Genomic DNA, 21,545 nt, shown 5'->3' on the forward strand with positions numbered 1-21,545 from the left:
CCTCCTCACACCTTCCCCTGCCACCACAAAAACTGCCCACACCTGCCCCCTTGCCTTTATCCAAAGGATCCTTCCATGTCCAACAGAAATTTACCTGTACTTCCACACACATCATCTACTGTATCTGTTGCACCAGATGTGGTCTCCTCTAGATTGGGTAGACAGAATACCAACATGCTGGTTGTTTCAGAGAATATCTCTAGGACAGCCACACTAAGAAACCCCACTGCCCTGTGGTTGAACACTTTAACTCCCCCTCCCACTCCACCCAAAACGTCGATTCTCCTGCTCCTTTAAGGTTGCCTGACCTGCTGCACTTTTCCAGCAACACATTTTAGAGCATGTGAATAGGATAGTGAGGAAGGCAGTTGCTTTCATGAGCCATGGCATAGAGTATAAGAGCAAGGAGGTAATTTTAGAGTTCTACAGAGGGTTGGTCAGGCCACAGCTGGAGTACTTTATGCAGTTCTGGTCACCTCACTATAGGCAGGATGTGATAACTCTAGAGGGGATATAGAGGAGGTTCACCAGGAAATTGCTTGGGATGAAGCGATTGAGCTATAAGGAGAGACCAGACAGGCTTGGATTGTTTTCTTTAGAGCAGGGAAGACTGAAGGGAGACATGATGGAAGTGTATAAGATTATGACAGATATTGACGGGTGAGTGAGGAGCAGCAGTTGAGGGGTCAATCACAAGGGGGCATAGTTTTAGGGTAAGGGGCAGGAGATTCAGAGGGATTTGAGGGAAGGGTTTTCACTCAGAGGGTGTTGGTAAACCTTTGGGAACGTAATAGAGGTCAGAAACCTTACAACCTTTAAAAAGTATTTGGATGAGCACTTGAAATCTCATAACATTCAAGGATATGGGACAAGTGCAGGAAATTGGGATTAGCACAGTTTTTGTGGTAGCTATTATCGGTGAAGACTCAATGGGCCTTTTCTGCACCGTATGACTCTATGAATCCATAATTGCAGAGTTAAAAAGTATTTACATGATCTAAAATTGTTGTTTTAAAAAATATATTTTAAAATCAGTGAAGCATTTGATCAATTTCTGACTTGAAAATCTAACAAGGGTTTATGAGGTACTTATTCAAAACTGTCCAATTGTTCCCATCATTTAGACTCCTTGGGTCCTGCTGAACAGTTTTATAGAAGCAAATGTCAAGACTACCTTAGATACTTAGCAAAGTCAACCCAGCTATATTTATATAAGTGATCTGAACATTGAGAGTGGTGACACTATAGGAAAGTTCAGTCAAAGCATTTCCAGGACATTGTGGGCAAAGGACTGCAGGGACAATTAGGGGTAGACAGAGGTGGGGGAGGTGGTGTTGGTTGGGGAAGTCTTATGGAAATGTACAAATGCAGTGGGTCATGTGGACTTCAATAACCTTTTGGCAAACAGTTGCGTTTGCAAACTGTCCATGTGCATGATTTATACATACCTTGGGGTGGGGTGGCGGGTGTGGGGGTGGAGGAAAGAGGATATCTTTCACATTGTGTGTAACATTTTATGTGAGCAGCCAGAAGACATTCTAGCACAGGAGGTTCTTCAGCCTTGGTAATTCATGCTAATCATCTAAGTGGATACTAATGCAAGGGACATTGTTGAAGCCCTGTGGTCTGAGCTTTTTGAAATCAGGGAATGATTTAAAAGACAGGTCCTCAAAAGACAATAATCCCCATAAAACTCCCATTGGACTTTTGGATGTACAGACTAATGTGCAGTTGGATAATATGGTGAAATGGACAGGCTTGGACTCCTAAGGCATTGCGTGGTGCTGGAAAAGCACAGCAGGTCAGGCAGCCTCTGAGGAGAAGGAAAATCGACGTTTCGGGCGGGAGCCCTTATTCAAAAATGCCTCCCAAAACATAAATTTTCCTGCTCCTTGGATGCTAGCTGACCTGCTGTGCTTTTCCAGCACCATTCTAATTTTGACACTAATCTCCAGCATCTGCAGTCCTCACTTTTACCTTCCTAAGGCATCTGGAAAGGTTCACATAGAGGCAAATAATTGGGGAGGAAGGTAAATCTCACTCAACATTTTCAGATATGTTGGGCAGAAGGTTCAAGGTCATGAAGGACATGTTAGGGGAGAAAATATCTTTTTACACGGATGGTGCTGAACAGCTGAACGAGGTTGGCAGGAAGCAGATTGAGCCCAGGACATTGAAGATATAAATAATCACACATGTGTGGTCATATACCCAGACATAGGTACACACATGTTTCTGCATATACATGATGCACACATACTAATACACTAGGTAATAAAATGGGAAAATGCTAGGGTTGTCCTTCTCATCAAATGGATGAATGAATCATTATCCCAACAAAATAAAACAAGGAATTGTAGATGCTGGAGGTCTGGAACAACCAAAAATTAAGAAATTGTTGGAGAATATCAGAAAGTCTGACAGTATCTGTGGAGAGAGAAACAAATGTATTCTAAATCGGTCTTGCAATGGATGCATTGGTTATGTTGTGCAGTTTGTACAGGGCTTAGGTGTAAGGGTTGGGAAGCTAGAGCAAATTAAGCAGGAATACTGTATACTGTTACTATGTTATTGCCTCTGGGAAGTGTTTGGATGCATTGAACTGTAGCATTGCTGTCTTTCCCAATGGTGATTTTATTCTTATACATCAAGCCATTGCCTGCTTGAGGGAGAGCAGGGCATGGATTACTGTGAGTGTGGGGATGTGATAGGGGTAAATTTTAAAAGGTGTGAAATTAAAGAAGAAATGCTAGCTGTTAGCATTTCTAGAAATCTTGTCTAAATGTACACAAGCTTCAATTACACAGAATATGAATATCTAAAAAACAAAATGCAAAATCTATACCTCACTAACGGTGGAGTGTAACAATCAAAAAGAAGTTAAGAAATGTCATAACACACCCCACTCCCAAAAAAAGAAACTCAGAGAGGAAGAAAAACTAGTCAGAAACCACAGTTGGGCTGGGGCGCATCTGATATGAGGACGTACCTGGATCAACTAAGGTCCTGTTCCTTATCTGATCAGCCAAACATTACTCGAGTCTGGGTTCATGCTAATTTTGTTTCTTGCCCTATTACCATGTACCCAACAGTCAAATCCATGTTCCTGGATTTATCCAGCCACTTTCCTGGAATATAAATTACTCCTGCACTCAAATGTGGTCGTGTACATTTAAGTGACTCTGAAACCTATGCATAACTGTTGAGCTTTGCAGCATCAATATGTTTGATGCTAAACTGGAAACGTCATTGGCGTTGACATTAGCTATTTGATTTCCCATTGGCTGCGATGGTGTGCAAAACGAAATGGAGGATTCTTGTAGAGCAGTGGTGATTCCCCCTACCCTCGAACCAGGAGGTCCAGTCCCACCTGCTCCAGAAGTGTGTAAAACGTCTCTGAACAAGTTGATTAGAAAACACCTACAAAACGAAATGTGGCTCAGCGGTAGCATCCTTACTCCTAGACAGGGACGCCCCGGGTTCAAGACTGCTCCCGAGATGTGTAATAACGTCTCTGAACAAGTGGATTAGAAGAATCTGCCCTCTAGGGGGAAACATAAAACTTAATTTTATTTTGGATTTGGAGAGCGGATCGTTAACTTAATTTCTCGTCGCAAAAGAAATCTAAAATCGAGGCGCCCACATTGTGCCGAGGCTGGAACTCAAAATGGTTCCAGATACTGTGAGGAGTTCATGGGGAGGGGCTGGGGGTGGTCTCACTATCCTGTCCCCAAAGCGCTGGAAAGCCAACTGAGTCGCACTCCCTGTTGACTCTCCAAGTTGGAGTGACGCTCAGCGCTGGGACATCCTAACGCCAGGCTGCTGGCAGTTATTTCTCACTCTCACACACACACAGTGTGGGGCATCTGCAATGAACTCACGTTGCAATGTGAGGAGTTGCCCGCTTCTACCTCGGCTGTCAATAGACTGACCTGGAGGGCCTGCGGGCAGGTAATATAACCTGGATCCGCCAGGTTCACTCTCTACAGAAGGCCTTAAACCAAAAGCATTCTTGCTTCGGGAAATAAAATGAGTTAGTGTCTCTGATGTAAATCCGGTATGTGCCTTATACCAGCAGAATGTTCAACAGGTAACAAGGTACCGTCTGTAAAAGGTTTACAGTTAGATTAGACAGCACTGGTGAATTTTAAAGACCAAAACAGCCCGCACTAATAATAACTTCCTCTAAACTTGTTAAAGAAAGTTGGAGTTCTCAACATGTGCTTAATGTTAATGGGTTCCTGGCTGTGAATCCCCGTTTTACATTGTGCTGAGGGATACTGGAAGATGAGAGTTTGCACGGATCGACAGATATTTATATCACCCACCATTCTCTCCCCCTCACAGAGCCGTGAATCAGCTATTACAACACATTTAGGGATTAAAATGAGTAATCGTCTTCGCTTGTGACCGTGTGGCTTCAATAAGGATTAATTTCCACTATTTTATTGAAATTAACCACAAGATTCCTGTAGTGGATTCCTGTACACTTCTGACAGGAGGTGACCACAGTACCTCAGCCCGGCTTGAAACAGAATCTGGTGCAGGAGCACATCTCAGTCACTCCGACTGGCAAACACAACCTCTCGGTACAAAGGGATCGCATTAAATCCCACATTGTATCTGATCCCAGGTAGCGAATTGTTGGTGGAATTTCCTTTTCGGAAAATTACAGCTCGGTTTTGGGCTTGTGTGTAGAGGCTAAATTCCGTGGGACATCGGGGGAGTTTGCTTGAAATAGTTTGCAAACTCTTAGCTAGAACCCGGCTGCCTTTCGTTAAGAAAAATATACAAAACCGTTCGATTTTTCCCCCATTTGTCAATGCTGAGCGTACCAGTTTGAGAAATGGAAACCTTGAAACGGCTCCCTCTCTGGCTCCTTCCCACTTATGCGGGATATTTTAGGGAGACGGAGGATACCGGGGGTTGGGGATGAAGGGGTGGGGGTGGGGAGGGGGATGACGCATTTGCTTTTGGCATTTTCCGCTCCTTAAGTCATAGGCGGGGAGAGAGTTCCCAGCATCACTTTCACTTTAAGGAAAACGCTTGATAAAACTCATTTCACTCCAGCTCGCTTCGCCCAGGGATTCCTCCATCGCTTAGCCAGCACTCTGCTCAGTCAAAAAAAAACACTCATAGGAGGAATTTTAAAAACGTGCGGGGAAGCCTCAGGCGAGCGGGTCGGCGGGGGAATCTTGACTGGTTTCTCTTGGACTCTGGGGGAGAATTGCAAACCAGGACTGCGAGGTAAGGGCTCACTGTACACACAACATGAAGTTGTGCACGGCAGAAAAGTGTCGGTGGTTTTCCTACTCCCTCTCTCTCTCTGTCCTTCAGTCCGTTTTGTCCTGCGAGATTATCCTTAGACCCAGACGGATATAAACTGCAGCGCGACAGACTGGAAACTAAAACAAAATTGGTCCAAATCTGAGCCGTTTCAACGGACTCTGTGTCCCACTGGATGACACTGTCCTGGGTCGCTTTCTGCCTTTATTTCCCCCACCCCACCAATGCAAGGTCACAAGGGTCATGAAGATTTTGGGGTCTGCTAGTGAACGTAATGGAGCGGATATCAGGAAAGGAAGATGTGGAAATTGTGTATAGTTCAATGACTGAAAGCTCAGAAGGGGGAGTGGAGGGTGGGGTGGAAATGTTCAAATGCTCAGGTCATTTTGTTTGAATCGCCAGTGACCTGTACCTGTAAAAAGATTCAAATTCTTTCCCCGGGAATGTGGAATATAAGATGCGGACAATATCCCCTGCAAACGGGCACGTTCTGCTGCCTCACTCGCCTATTCTCATGTTGCTCCAACATTACAATCAGTATCAGTTATTGCTAACTGCAAATCCTGGCTCTGTTAGTAAATATTGGTTTTGTCTTCTAAAATAATGTTCAATATAACTCATTAAACACATAACGCGCGCTCCTAAATTGAGAAGACACGTCGATGGCATTTACCTCGAAATGACACACTCTTAGAAAGATTAGTTTCTTCTGGTGAGTGAGGAAGGGATTCTCTAACAGTGACGACCTGCTACTGGGAGTGTGTCCGAGTACAGGGAGGGTTATGGAAGCATGGCTCTGTCACCTCTATACTGCACATGTTTGGGAACCCGCTCTGTTGTAGACAATGTAAACGCATATTGGGTTTAACAGGAAATGACGTTTCTTGGTAAATAACAAATTTATCCAAATTTTTTTTAAGAAAGGTCAAAAACGAGACAATTCTTGCCATCCACGGTTAGGGCTCTCCCACCACCTCTCGAGTTGTTAAAAAACATGCTGTAATTTTTTTGTTACACAGAACAAAAGTTCCCGAATACAGATGGATCCCAAAACCGATGAGATAATAGATAGTGATAAATGAATCTTTTGACTGGTGTGAGTACAGCGAGCGGTCGAAATTTGCATTCCATGAAAAAGACACTGTCATTAATTCATGGAATAATTCAATCACAACCAAGAGGGATGGGATCTAATCAACAATTTACTCTGCACACCGGGACGGAATAGACTCGGAATTATAGATCACACACACACGCGCACAGTCTGAGATTTACAGAGAGATGTGCACCCTTCAGATTGTAGCCTGGAGTGTCTCTGATCAGCTGCAGATCAGGAATCAATGTCCAGCGCAAGAGAAAGCGGTTCCTCTCTCGACTAAAAGCGGCAGTGAACCACTGTCATACCTGCAGTTGAAAAAGGCAAACACATTACAGTACTTCGAGATTACTATAGGGTCAGGAAGGTGCAGCGCTTTGAAGATTTAAACCACTTAACATAAAATGTCCAACTAATTAGGAGCTAGATGACATTGCCAGGACAATTGTATTTACAGCCATTCCCCCACCCCCTACACATACACCCCACAGGCACATACAAACCCAGATAAAAACGATTTGGAGGAGCCGGTGTTGGACTGGGGGGGACAAAGTTAAAAATCACACAACACCAGGCTATGGTCCAACAGGTTTATTTGAAAGCACACACACACAATCATTGTTTTAGCCGAAGTAAGGTTTTAGTCCGGACCGCTGTTGTGTTTTAAATCTCAATGGGTCCGCGGGAGCGATCATTCCGAGTCGGAAATATCTCGCCCTTTCAGCCGGCGGCTGTTAGTGAGAAGTTTTACTTTTTTCGTTTTGGTGAGTTCTGGGCCTGAGCTGAGAGGGCTTGGGGGTGGGTGGTAGGGGGGGACTGAGCGCTATGTCCGCAGAATGGTGGTGAGCAGGTTTTAAAAAGGACCAGGTTTGCAGATCAGCCGGGCCGCCCTTTCCCGATTTCGGACCAGAAAAGATCCAGGTCAGTTCTGCCGGTGCCTGATCCCAGTTTGTACAACACGGAGTGGGGAGGGACAAACCGGATTCACAATGGCTCTAAGACACACCGCACAGAGACACTGAGGGTGGTGGTCATCTCAGTCTTGTTCTCAAACCTGTTTTCTTTTGTTTGCACTGAAGGCTTATTTTCACGGGCCGAGCGGTTTAAGATTTAATTAACACCCAACGACAGTGTACAAGAGAGGAGCTCTGGGTTTGTTCCTTTTTGAATAGAAGCGGCTTTATGACAATAAGAGATCCTCCACCGCCGACCGCTCCGTGCTCTCGGTTTGAAAACTGCCCCCATGTCTCCATTAGCGGTGCTGCGTGATCCCAGAGTTGGAAATCTGATGAGTTAATTCAATACGGTCAAAAACTAACAGGAGATGTTGCTCAGGATTCAGTCAGTATCATTTGAAAAGTATACTCCAATTATAAAGTGTGTACAACGCACCGAGATGTTCGATGGTGTCTGTATGAGCTGGAACGAAAACAGCAAACGGCAGCTGTACAGTTGAACCTTGTTCACTGCTCCGTGTGGAACAAGCGGGGGTCGGGGCAACTTCAGTCAATGTTCACTTCGGGCGGGAGTTGGTGCTGAGGGCAGTCGGTGAACGGCTCGGGCAACGGGACACCGAACCAGGCGCCGTTTGTCTGAACATCCAGAAACACGGTGTTTAGAGACAGTTAGACCGAGGGGGGGAGCCGTCCCGACAACAAAACACAAAGTGAATTGACGTTGTAAATCAATCAAGGCTTCGTGTCAGATATTTTCTCTGTGGGACCTTTTTCTGAAGCGGCTAGAATGGGTAGCGGGGTTTTTGGTACTGAGTGCTGGTGGTTTTATTCAAAGGAAAGTGGAATTTCTTATAAAAACCGAGGGGACTGCTGTAAATCAGAAAACCAACAACAGGAGTTGCTGGAAAAGCTCAGCAATATCTGTGGAGAGAAATCAGAGTTAATGTTCCTGGGTCGAGTGGAGTTTCCTATAAAGAGGAATGGAAGTTAGCGCCGGAGAGGGTTAAGTGATTGTAGGATTATTAAGCGTTGGCTGGTGCTGTCAAGTCTCACTTTTGGTTTGTTTTTTGCTCTTGTTTGTGTTCAGCTAAAGACAGCCCACTGGGAGAGTCAGACCTGCCCCAGAGCCCTGACCCAGCAGTGATGGAGAGTTCCTATCTCAGTGTGAAGGAGGCCGCAATGAAAGCAGCCAACACCGAGCTGCCGGGCGCTATGGACAAGGCAGAGAGCGACAGCAACAAAGGCAAGAAGCGCAGGAACCGAACCACCTTCACCAGCTACCAGCTGGAGGAACTGGAAAAAGTTTTCCAAAAAACTCACTACCCGGACGTGTACGCCAGGGAGCAGCTTGCACTGAGGACGGATCTGACTGAGGCCCGTGTCCAGGTAAACAGTGAGGGGAACGAGGTGGGCGTTAGTTAAAGGCACTATAGTCCCATTTATTTAAGCAGGGATACACAAACGCTAAGATCCCTCCTTCGGGAATCTCCGACTGATTAAAGGCTTCCCCGAGTAAATACTGAGGGTTTATTAATCATTCCCCCGCATCAGCTTATTAACTAATCGGAACTGGAACCTTTCCACTTTTACCTGTCCCTCACTGAGGTCATCTCCTTCATAATGTGAATGTCTGACTGCGCTAAATCCATGGCCACTCGGGGGGGGGGGGGGGGAAAGGCAATTTGGCCTTGTCTAGTATTCTTCTTAAATTCTGTCCAGAAATGCCTCGTTGAGACCAGGGTCACTGAATCCCAAATGGACAGAATCTTTTTTTTAAAAAAAGGACTTTTTTCTAATTCGTTTTTGAAACGGTCTCCGCAACTTTTCATTGTATCAGTTACAAACTCACCCCCTATCTGTTTTTGGAACTTTCTTTTTGTAAATACAAACATAACCAATCTAAACATTTCTCATAATTTGTGGATCACGAAACCTGTACTGTTCAAAAGTCAACGGTAAAGTGGCGCTTAGTGTAAACATCGAAGGGAGATTTTTTTTATTAAAAAACACGAGATCTCAAATGTGAGGCACACAGAATTCCTGCAGATGTTGTTTCGGAGCAGGAACTAACCGGGAACACCAGTCTGAGCTGGTTCTCGGATGTGACAGGAAAATGAAGCATTAACATCGACACCACACTGACCCTGGCCCTCTGACACTGTCTGCACTAGTGCAAAGGAGGTTAACGTGTTGGTATGTTCAGCAGGACAGATGAGACAGAGCACCACCAACTCCCCATGCCAACCTGGAATTGTCAACAGACACAGAAAGAGAGAGTATAGAGAGTCGGGCCGTCGGCAGGTCATCTCTGGAGATGACATACCTCGACAGCGATTCTTAGATAAACCCTCGAGAACTGCTGAGGGTTGGGACGAGAAGGGAGCTTTTTCCCCCAAACCATCGCCTTTCCCGTTCGGCGGGAAATTGTGAAGCTGTCTGACGACTGCATGGATTAGATATTCCTTCCCCAACTCAGTTGCAAGATTAAATGCAGGTCCTGTCTCGCCCTCACTCAGGGGGACTCGCTTTGTGCGGCTCCCACCGAATATTTTGTTTTGTTGCAAAGCTGCCTCTTTCCCAGAGAGAGAGAGAGAGAGAGTGGTGGAATCAGAGGAGCCGCTGTGAGGAGTACACCGTCTCCCGGTCTATGGGAGGGAGGGAGCAGGACATTAAAGCGACAATGAGAGTCACCGCGCCTTTTAGACCCCGCCATCAGCTCCACGCATTTCCAGCCGTTTTTATAGATAAAACGGATCTGCTTTAAACTTCTGAATTTGGCCTTTCAGAGATTCAGGACCAACCCCACGGTTTGTTAAACAACGTCTCAGAGTTCACGACTTCTCATCAAACCGACAACTGAATCTTTACCGAATAGTTCCTTTCACCTCTTTGTTGTTGTCCCCACTGAGATTATTTACAACAGGAACGCCCTAACTCCCATCACAATACAGACCCGGTGATCCATTATAGAGTGTGATCTCTCTCTGTAGCTCTAATACTATATTCTCCGTTTTGTTCTGTTACCCTGGTGTATTTATGATTAACCTGGATAACATTCAAAGCAATATTTCTCACCGTATCTTGGTACGTGACAATGATAAGTCAAATCAAAACTGAGGACCGTTTAGCGCTGAACAACACATTCACTGCGGTACCATCCTGTAAAAAAACCCCAATATCCCAACAGGTTTCGCCGCCGCTATGATCATCATTTTCCTTTAAAAAAAACCAAAACGAGCCCTTGAAGTTAGCGGGAGTCTTTCTTGTTTTCTCGCTTTGATTTTGGAAAGGGGCAAACACAGTGATTCCAAACTCTAAAAACTTCAGGAGCACACTAAGTCAGAGTTTGAACAGCTCATGGTCACGGCACGGGATGGTGACTGAGAAGCTTTTAAAACTAGCCACCGGAGGAGGCAGTTGTAATGTTTTACCGGTGAAGGGGTCACAGCTCTCCCCAGTGTGCCTCCCTACCCTGGTAGTACTACTACAGTTTATTACTCACTGGAACTGAGCTTGTTCAGTCAGGAACCCCAGCAGCTCCCAACTTGCAGCCCCCACACTCCCCCCAAGAAAGTTGGGACAGCGATCCGGTTTCACTCGCGTTCAATTCAACATTTACCAATCCAGCCAGTCAAACTCACTCAGACTTTGCATTTGTCTGGTCTTTATTCTGGTTGTAAAATGGATCCTTTTCCGAGACAATCGCATTAGCAGCGTTATCTTGTCATCTCCAGTCTTGTTTCATACTGCTGGGGGTGGGGGTGGGATAGAGGAGAAATAAAAGGCATCTTTCAAGATACTGAGGCCGAGAGAGGCGGTTACAACAACATCTTTCTCAATGAGGGCAGCTAACAAACTTCAAATGCTATCGATTTGATATTTAACTCGTAGCAATCATGATTGGTTTCCGATGATCTCTTCGCAAACTCACTTGGAGGGCTTTTGTGCCGCAGAGGTAGCGTCGCTACCCCGGTCTAGGAGGCCGCCTGCTTCAGAGGTGTATAATAATAACCCTGACCAAGTGGATAAGTAAAACAGCTCAATTAAAAAAAAGGAAGGGTTTACAGCTGAGTTAGAATCTGATTACAAGCAATAAACTCAGTGGAACAAATTTAAATGTGTTTTTATTTGCAACTCAAAGATTTGACCTCTAGTTGTTCAGTTCGTTCATGTTAGAGGACTGGCCTGGTGAAGCGCCTGTTCAAGTATCACATACCTTGAGGTGTGTGATAACATCTGAACAGGTTAATATGAGGGGAATTAAACTGTGGGAAGATAATGAATTCACAATGGCATTTCAGCCTACTAACGATTAACATCTTTCAGAGGTCATTCTATCTGTCTAGATTTAGTAAACGTTTACCCATTTACAAATTTTTTTGGAGCAGTAAAATCCATATTTTACATTGTTAATTGATAAAATAAAAATACTACACCTTTGCAGAATGACTCATCTTATTTTGAAAACAAATTTTGCATTCTGTTGTATGTGCAAATTCAACTGTAGCACCTCTGGGCAACTTGTTTAAAACTCAGAAATCAATATTTCAATGATTAGATTTTCAGCTTGCTGCATTTCATCTGGGGAGCCAAGGCATCAAAGTAAAGTTAGAAAATTCAGGTCCAAAATAAGTTCTACCAGCAATTTCTCAAGTCAGAGGTGTAATGTGGAAAAATATTGTCTTGAGATTGAAGTATTTGTCAAATCCCATTCAAAAGTGTCCCGCCGAAAATGGAAGCAATTGACATCCTCTTCTTTGCTTGGCTTTAGGTTTGGTTTCAGAACAGGAGAGCTAAGTGGAGGAAACGAGAACGCTTTGGACAGATGCAGCAAGTCCGCAGTCATTTCTCCACTGCCTATGAATTACCTATTTTAACCAGGGAGAACTATGCACAGGTAGGCACCACATCTGCTGTTGGAAAGGAGTTTCTGAATAACCTGTGACCAGTTCAAAGCATACAGTACACACTGAGTTGCCTGGAAACAACCACATCATTGATGTTCTGTGCTGTTTTGTTGAAATGATTTAGGGAATATGTTCACCTGCGTATTTCAGAAGGCATCTTGATTTTGTGAAATGTTACAGGATTGCCATTATTCGCCTCTGACCTGGTTTGAAAGTTAAATACAAATGCAGTTGATTTAATAACAGCAACCAGCAGGACTTTAATGTTCAACACCAGCATAGGATGGAAGTTGCAAAACTGTAGCATTTTCACAGAACTGCAGGAAGTTAGCAGGAGTAAGTTAAAATTACAGCTCAGTGTAAATTTTGAACTCAAGGAATGGGGAGTAATGTCTGTTTTGGGAGATGGACAGTTTTATCTCTGACAGCCTGTCAGTATCAATCATTTACAAGGAGCAGTGACTGTGAATAACAAGTGGTACTTTAAAAACATTGTAAACAGGGGCATTAAAAGTAAAGTTGTATAAAATTCACATGACGTAACATTAGAGCAGCTGATGTAAAAGCTTCATCAAAGAGTTAGGTTTTAAATTGTGGTATATATATATATATATATATATGGGCTTGCATCACACTTTGGCCAATAGCGAAATTTGAATTTAATAAAAATCAGCAATGAAAAAATGTCAGTCTAATGTCAACTATGTAAGGACTGTCAATTGTTGTAAACAAAAATCATCTGGTTCACTAATGTCCTGCAGGAAAAGAAATTGGTCATCTTTACTGGTCAGGCCTGCAGGTGACTCCAGAACCACAGCAATGTAGTTGTTTCTTAAACTCCACCGAGGAGAGTTAAGCATTATTGAAAGGATTTGAAAACACAGATGAGAATTTAAAAATAAAACACACTACAGAACCACCAGCTATTGTAGGTAATGAGTAAACAGAACTTGGTAGAAGTTAAAACACGGGGAGCAGAATATTGGATGACACAAACAGAAATTGCTGGAAAAGTTCAACAGGTCTGGCAACATTTTTGGAGAGAAATCAGAGTTAACATTTCAGGTCAAGTGAAGTTCTGAGCAAGGATCACTTGACCTGAAACATTTACTCTGATTTCTCTTCACAGATGCTCCAAATCTGCTAACCTATCCAGCAAATTCTGTTTGTGTTTCTGATTTCCAGCATCCGCAGTTCCTTCAGTTTTTATTGAGTATTCGATGATTTCTGATTTACAGAGTTGGGAGATATTATGAATATGTGTGATATGTGGTCAGAATCTCACCTGGTGAAATGTGACACAAGATTGGATTAATTGGATCCAGCCTCTGATAGTTGCCAGTGAGAATGATGGACTTGGTGAGGGAACCACATTTATGGTGGGAGCAGGGACAATGGTTTATGTTTTCTCGACACTATATTGCTTTGAATTTTGGTTTATCCAGCACAGGGCTTTAGTGATGGTAGAGAGGTGGTGGTGGGCTATGACTGGCCATTAGCAGCACACGGATGGCAATTGACATGTTTTGGATGATATTACCAAACTGCAGTATGTTTGAGCAGTCAGTGACATAATGGGGATGTGGTGTCATTGGCTAGGCCAATGTTTATTGGCCATTCTAATTGCCTAGAGGGCAGTTAGGGGTTAGCCACATTGGTACTGTTACTGGATTATTAATCTGAAGACCCAGCTAATGTTCTGGGGATTTGAGTTCAAATCCTGCCATGCAGATGGTGGAATTTTAAATTTAAGAAAAAGTATTAAAATTAAGAATCAAATGATGACCATGAAACTATTGTTGGTTCTCAGGAAAACCTGAGTAAAAAGTGAGGTCTGCAGATGCTGGAGATCAGAGCTGAAAATGTGTTGCTGGTTAAAGCACAGCAGGTCAGGCAGCATCCAAGGAACAGGAAATTTGACGTTTTGGGCCAGAGCCTGATGAAGGGCTCTGGCCCAAAACATCGAATTTCCTGTTACTTGGATGCTGCCTGACCTGCTGTGCTTTAACCAGCAACACATTTTCAGCTCTCAGGAAAACCCATCTGGTTCACTAATGCTGGTTAAGGAAGGAAACTGCCATTCTTATCTGGCCTGGCCCACATATGACTCCAGACACCAGCAGTGTGTTGCCTTTTAACTAATTAGGCATGAGCAATAAATACTGGTCTACTCACTCATGAGACATCCTGTGAAACAATTGAAAATATTGCATGGTGTTATAGCTAGGCCAGTTGAAGAAAGAAGATTTCCTTCCTTAAAGAGCAATTAGTGAACCAGGTAGGTTTTTACAACAATCAACATTGGTTTATATGGATGCCATAATACCAGCTTATGATTCCAGATTTTTTAAAACCTGAATTCAAATTTCATTATTTACCATGATAGGATTCAAACTCATTACCCTAACCATTGGACTTGTGTTCCAGATGACTAGTTCAGTAACATTACCATTGTACCACAAGATCCTGAGCAGGAAGCCATTATTGGTAACTCTCTGGCTTTGGGTCGACAAGAACGAAGCCCCACCCTGCTGCATAAAATGGGCAAGGACCTGGAGGAAGATGACATGATTAAACCTGTGAAAAGCTTCAGACATTCTGAGAAGAGTGAGAGTGAGCATTTACTTCATCATTGTCACATTGAATGTCATTTGTGACTTTGATGAGAGCTGTTTTGGTATTGTTACAGAACCCAAAACCTAATTAAGGATTAAACCATGGAGTTATAAAGATGCGTATGAATTTGAGAGGTGACAGCATGTTCCAGGACTTGAGAGGAAAGGGAGATTGGGGTTGGGTGAATGTTTGCAGGGATGGAAAGTTTAATTATTCTTTTTTGTTGAGGAGATAGGGTGGTGAACGCAGAAGGAAGGAAGGTGAACAATGTTTTAGCGGAGAGGACTATTAACTGTACCAGGAAACATGGGAGCCTGGGAGAGAATCTGTATGTTCAGCAATTTAGTCCGAATTGGATCCAGGGAGCAGGAGCAGGGCCTTTTGGAAAAGGTGAGCTCAGAGAAGAAATGCAGGGAGATTGGAGAAAAATTAGAGAAACTTAGGGAAGTGTGGAAGTTTAGCCAGGTGGGATGGCTGAAAGTTGGGAAGCAGCAAAGACAGCTCACCAAATTGACAAAGAATCCATGAGCTCCTTGCACTTTGTGTTGGAGGTCAAGGTGGAAGAGATAGGGAGTAGGTTATTTAGGAAGATGGCATGCAGTACAGAAATGAAGCTGTGGTTACATTGGATTCCAGGACGATTTTGGAATGGTGAACAGTCTTAGTAGATGACAGCAAGGCCAAAAGTACTTTATGTAATGCAGTCAGCTCAGGTATTGGATGGTTACCATGCAGGATGAGGCCTTCATCCCTTAGATAGATGTGCTTGACTCTCAACTGTACTCTGAAATGGCATAAAAGTCACTCAGTTTAAGTGAATTTGGTAATTGTAATCATGCCAGCAATGCAAACATAGGAGAAAGTGAGGACCACAGATGCTGGAGTTTAGAGTCAATAAGTGTGGTGCTGGAAAAACACAACCGGTCAGGCAGCATTTTGAATTCTGATGAAGAGCTTATGCCCGAAAAATCAACTCTCCTGCTCCTCAGATGATGCCTTACCGGCTGTACTTTTCCAGCACCACATTTTTTGACAACAATGCAAACATCTCAAACAATTAAAGACATAATACTTGGCTCCTCAAGGCTGACTCACCATTTGGTAAAATTATGTCTGATCCTTAACCTCAATTTCACTGTCGAACTTTAATACCACTAAAGAGGGTCACTGAACCCGAAATGTTACTTCTGCCTTCTCCCACAGATGATGTATGAGCTGCTGAGTTTTTTCTACAATTTCTGCTTTTGTTTGATTTCCAGCATCTGCAGTTCTTGGTTTTATTCTTCCTCCTCCTTGGTTTAAATATCTTGACACTATGTCACCCAGTTATGGTCTCCAAACTGTTCAAATTTTGCTCCTGTACTTCAAGCTCTGGTAAAATTCAGTTTCAATCAGATTACCTCTCAGCTATATTCCAGAGAGTATGGGCATGTCCTACTCAACCTTTCATCATGGGAAATTTCTCTCACTACCACCACTCCACAAACTTAATCTCGTAAGCTTTCACTGCACCACTTAAAAGTCAAGTACATCTTTCCTTAGATAAGCAGAACTGCATGGTATTCATAGAAACATAGAAAATAGGAGCAAGAGTAGTTCCTTCGGCCTTTCAAACCTAGTCTACCATTCATTATGATCTTGTTTGATAATCCAACTCAAAAGCCTGTTACTGCTTTTGCCCTTTACTCTTTGATCCCTTTAGCCTCAAGTGCTTTATCCAAGTCTTTCTTAAAATGACACAATGTTTTGTCCTCAACTGCTTTCCATAGATGCAAATGCCACTGGCTCACCACTCTCTGGGTCAAGAAATTTCTCATCTCTGTCCTAAATGGTTTACCCCATGTCCTTAGATAGTGACCCCTTGATCTGGTATCCACCCAAATTTGAAACAACCTTCCTTCATCTATCCTGTCTGGTTCTGTTAGAGGTTTATAGGTTTCCATGAGATTTCCATTCATTCTTCTGAACTTCAGTGGATGAAATCCTAACCGATTCAACTTGTCCTCATAATCCACGTGAAAAAGCAACAACAATGTTGAAACTTCCTACCTTCACATTCTAAGATATAAATTCTCCTTACGTTTACATTCTGAATCCAATTCTTATCCCTGATACAAAGATAGTTAACTGACATTTTCATGGATTTACAGTTCTGTCAGATTAATCACACTACTTTTGGCACTGTACTGCAGTAAGTGGTACAAGGGAATATTACTTTAGTAGATACATTAAAACTAGTAATAGTGCAGAGGAAGCCTTTTATACATTTTGCACTGCATTATTTTCTATGATTGAATAGAATGTAAAACAGATTGCCAATGGAAAGCTTTTACCTGTCTTCAAACTATTCATTACTCTTCCACATTATCTGGCCATGAAGTTATAGAGGTAAATTTGCCGTGCTCTATGCATAAAACAGTTAAATTCATGTGCACATTCTTCCTCCTAAGCTCTTGCCAGGAGATTCTTCCATGCCCACCTCCCCAAACCCACCCTCAACTCCACTCTCTACGTTTCCACCCCCACAATTCAGAGGGTTCAAGTTATCTATTTCCCCCCAAATGATGAATGCTTAAACATGTCCCTGGAGTCTTCTCTCTGCCAAAGTAAACAATACCAGACCTTCCAATTCACCACCTTCAACTCCTGACTCCTTCTAGCTGAAGTGCTTTAAGCTTGCTGGTTGAATGCATATGCAGATGTCTGGTCATCACCATTGAACTGCCAGAGAAATATTCAGGATTGCAGAAGAGCTGAGAGAGCTTTAGTGGTTAACAAAAAAAAACTTTGCAGTTTGTGGTTGTGCAGATACTAATGTGAAGCTGAAGTAATGTAGTCCAGGTGGTCCCACACCCTAAGCCAAATGCAGAATGGAACATGTTAGGCTGCAACTTCCATGTGGCCTTACCCAACGTTTAGCATGAAAGTGAAATGATTGGCTGCAGCTGGGTGGTTGCTGAAGAGAAGTCTGAATTTCTTTGCATAGTGTAGATCCAGTCTTCAGGTTTTAAGGGTCCGGACTGAAATGTCATGAAACCATGCAGAACTGTAATGACGTCAAATTAACCTCAAAACATGGCTGGAGTGGAAATATCTTCAGTGTCTGACTCAGAACCTTTGTAGAAATGGGCACAATTTATGTTGGCACTTAATTAAAAGAAAAACAGATCCCACTTGACTTTGTATCTTGTATCTGAATCCCAAAACCTCAGTTCTTGTGTTTCTGCACAAATGTTTCAGCTTTAAAGGCAGACACAGAATCTAGTGTAGCTTAACTGGTGCTTCAACCTTAGAAGATAGGCTTACATTTCCCAATCTGATTTGAACACTACAGAGCATTTCTTCTTTTAAAAAAAACCTCCCACAATTTTTGAACATTGAGGCATTGAACCCCATATGCCACAACTCCATATAGGAGAATGATCGACAAAATCAGGCAATGGAAATGCCAGTGTGGCCTATGATTCCCAACAATCAACATGCCTGCATTGTCCAAGTTTTCACAATTGCAAGCTGCAATGTTAATGAAGTTATGAAGTAAATTTTACCCTGAGGACAAGCAGTAAAAATTATCTGCACAAATAAATATCATGAAATGTAGAAATCCAGATGGATACTCATCCTAAACATTCTAGGATTATTCAACAATTTGTGGCAATGTCACAGAATATTTGAATGAATCAGCAACAAAACTGGTAATAAATGGCTGGAAAAAGTTTATTTTAAATGACCTTTGTTCAGTATATAATAACTGAATGTGTCCATTTACACTGTAGCTCCCTGTCTTGAATTAATAGCTGCAGTTCAGCCTCCAGTCAGAATATTGCTTGGCTTACGCCTTGTTGAAACTCCTATCTGGAGGAGCCCTGGGAGCACACAAGTCTCCCAAAAGTTTGGAATTTAAATGTCAAGAGTAAATGCTCTGTTAACATTTAAATTAAGATCAGATATGTTCACCAACCCGAGGCCCAAATAACCCCAGCCACTTTGTCAGAGTTGACACTGCATTGGATTAATGGAAAATTGTTGCTCTGCAAATCCACTAATGCAACACCTGTACTGCCAGCACTAATGTTAAACTGCAAAAACTTATATGTCAACTACACCTCACTCTAAAAGATTACTTTATCTGGAAAATTTCACTGTTTTTATCCAGTGATAACTGGTCAGGTCCTGAAACTTAATTCAGTATCTGATTAAACTTCCTGCAACATTAAGCCCTATGTATTGTGCCAATATAACAGTTCTGACGAAGGGAACTTTTCTCAATCTGTGTGGTATCAAACTGGAATGGTGCAAAACAATGCCTCCCAAAAATCTCAATATATTGGTAGGTGCTGGTTCTGTCTTTAGAGGATGCACCATCACTAAAACAAAAGTGGGTTTTCTTCAGACCAGTGCAGCAGCTCCAAGGTAATGGAAGCCAAAATGTCAAATCTCACCAGACATAAGAACAAAATGGAATGAACCTACATGAATGATAGAGACCTCCTCTGCTTTCATGTCTTTATATATAGGAAAGTAAGACTTAGGAGCAGGATGGAGCCACTCACACCTGCCAACCTGTCTGCCATTCAATAAGGTCATGGCTAATCTGGTTGAGGTCTCACTGTACATTTCTGTCTGCTGATCCATAGCCCTTAAGTCCCTCGTCAATCCCAATCCCAATCTCTCTCCAGATAAAACAATATACCATTTTTCTGTTCCTACCAAAGTGGTCTGGTTCACATTTTCCCACATTATACTCCATCTGACAATTCTTTGCCCACATACTCACCTTATCTATATCACTTCGCAGACTCTCTAAGTTTTCTTAGCAACTTACTTACCTAGCTTGATGTCATTTGGTATTTGAACTTCAACACTTGAGTTGCACTGCACAAGTGTATTGTCAGTGCAAAAATAAATTTGCTTCATACCAACATTGAATTTGGATGGTTAATGAACCCTTACAATGCCAATTTGCATTGTGTATCTCTTTATGCTGTATGTTATCTAGGTTAAGCAATACAGACAATGACTCGCAGTGTCATTTTACCAATGGTATGTTCAAACTCAGACTTAAGGATATATTTTTGGTGCAAACTGTAAGCACTTGCACAAATATCACAATTTAGTATCAACCAAAGGGAGGTGGATTAGTGGTATTGTCACTGGGCTAGTAATCCCCTGGATATGTGTGTTCAAATCTTGTCATGGCAGATAGCAAAAATTGTATTTTAAAAAAAATTAAACCTGAACTAATGGTAACCATTATTGCAACTCTAACTCGAATGGTTCACTGATGCTCTTTGGGGAAGGAAATCTGCTGTCTTTATTTGGTTTGACCTACATGTAACACCAGGCTCTTACTCTCCTCTGAAATGTCCCAGCAAGCCACTCAAATCAAGGGGTAATTAGGGTGTGGGCAACAAATGCTGGTCCAACCACATTCCAGGCGTTAATAAGTTGTTTTCATCAAGAGTAAGAGCATACAATAGAGGCTAATTCATCAGTGCAATTTTCTTTGAAATCATTCAATTAAAATCACAGGCCACATGCTTGAATTCTTTAATTTCATTCATCCTACAAGTCGAAGGTGACCATATTCTTTGTCTGAGGTGGGTGGGAGGCACATTGTCAGGCTCCAGTGTATACATAGATTACAGCTAAAGTCGATCTGTGCCAAGAAGGTTCTGCTACATGTAGGACAATATACTACAGATGATTGGATTTTGGATGCATTGCTGGTTCAGGATGTCCACTCCTTGCTCTCTCAAACCCTGCTTTCAGGGACGGCATCATTGATTTCATATTTATCTCTGCCAGCAGCAGTGACTTTGGGGAAGCATTTCCTGGGACTCAGGCTCAATTCCAAAACTCCTTAAAGAAAAGGCTTTAGAGCATCCTTTTAGTTCTTCCTTTGACTACCATTAGAGCACCACACAGAATGATTTGCTTCAGGATCTGGCCCTATGATGAGTTCTTCAATAAGTCATCTGCTGCAGACAAGGCTGCACTGATGAAGATGGTCTCTGAAAAATGAGCATTGTTTGAATACAATTTGAATCTGCAGTCAGGGCCTGATCTAAAATTGGAGCAAAATGGAACACGGTACCCATCTTATTAAACATTGCAGTCAGTTCAGGTTCTAATACAAACTTTCAGGGAAAATTAATTCCATTTCACATTAACATGAAACAAACAGTATAAATGCACATTTAAGAAACTGTTCACAATAATTAAACAAAATTCCTTACACAATGATTTATCCTGGGACAGCACACATTAATGTTATTATCGTGTGACAGAGTATTCCATAATGAAGGATTTTTGGTGAATTTAAAATATTATACTCCTTCATCCTGTGAGACACTAATTATAAAAGCTGCATTCACAAATAGTTTGAGATTTGCAATTCAGGGTTAGACCACAATGTCCTGGGGTTAGTCTGTCAAACTTGGATATCACATCTATTTGTTAGAATGCATGCTCATATACCAAGAGTAGGTCTTCTGCTGAATTGCAGTAGTGTCGCCATTGCAAAATAGCTGAAAGTGACTGAACTAGTGCAAAAGAGCAGGGAATTTAAATTCAACTTTGTATCAAGTGCAAATTGGATTGTCTTTGTGTGCTATTAAACTATTTTATGAAAGGCATGTCCCCCACAAAATGGGTCACACCCTAAATGAAAAAATGACCGCA

The 21,545-nt window shown here is 42.4% G+C and overlaps 1 protein-coding gene across 1 annotated transcript in view; it reads left to right on the plus strand.

The window, feature by feature from the left end:
* The window catches only part of LOC132824265 (homeobox protein aristaless-like 4), a 49,559-nt gene that overhangs the window by 12,322 nt on the left and 15,692 nt on the right, over positions 1–21,545 (plus strand). The window contains exon 3 of the mRNA XM_060838597.1: positions 12,132–12,235. Within this exon, the coding sequence (XP_060694580.1) occupies positions 12,132–12,235 (104 nt within the window). The remainder of the gene's footprint in view (positions 1–12,131; positions 12,236–21,545) is intronic.

Source organism: Hemiscyllium ocellatum, chromosome 18, assembly GCF_020745735.1.
Source record: "Hemiscyllium ocellatum isolate sHemOce1 chromosome 18, sHemOce1.pat.X.cur, whole genome shotgun sequence".
Lineage (NCBI taxonomy): Eukaryota > Metazoa > Chordata > Chondrichthyes > Orectolobiformes > Hemiscylliidae > Hemiscyllium > Hemiscyllium ocellatum.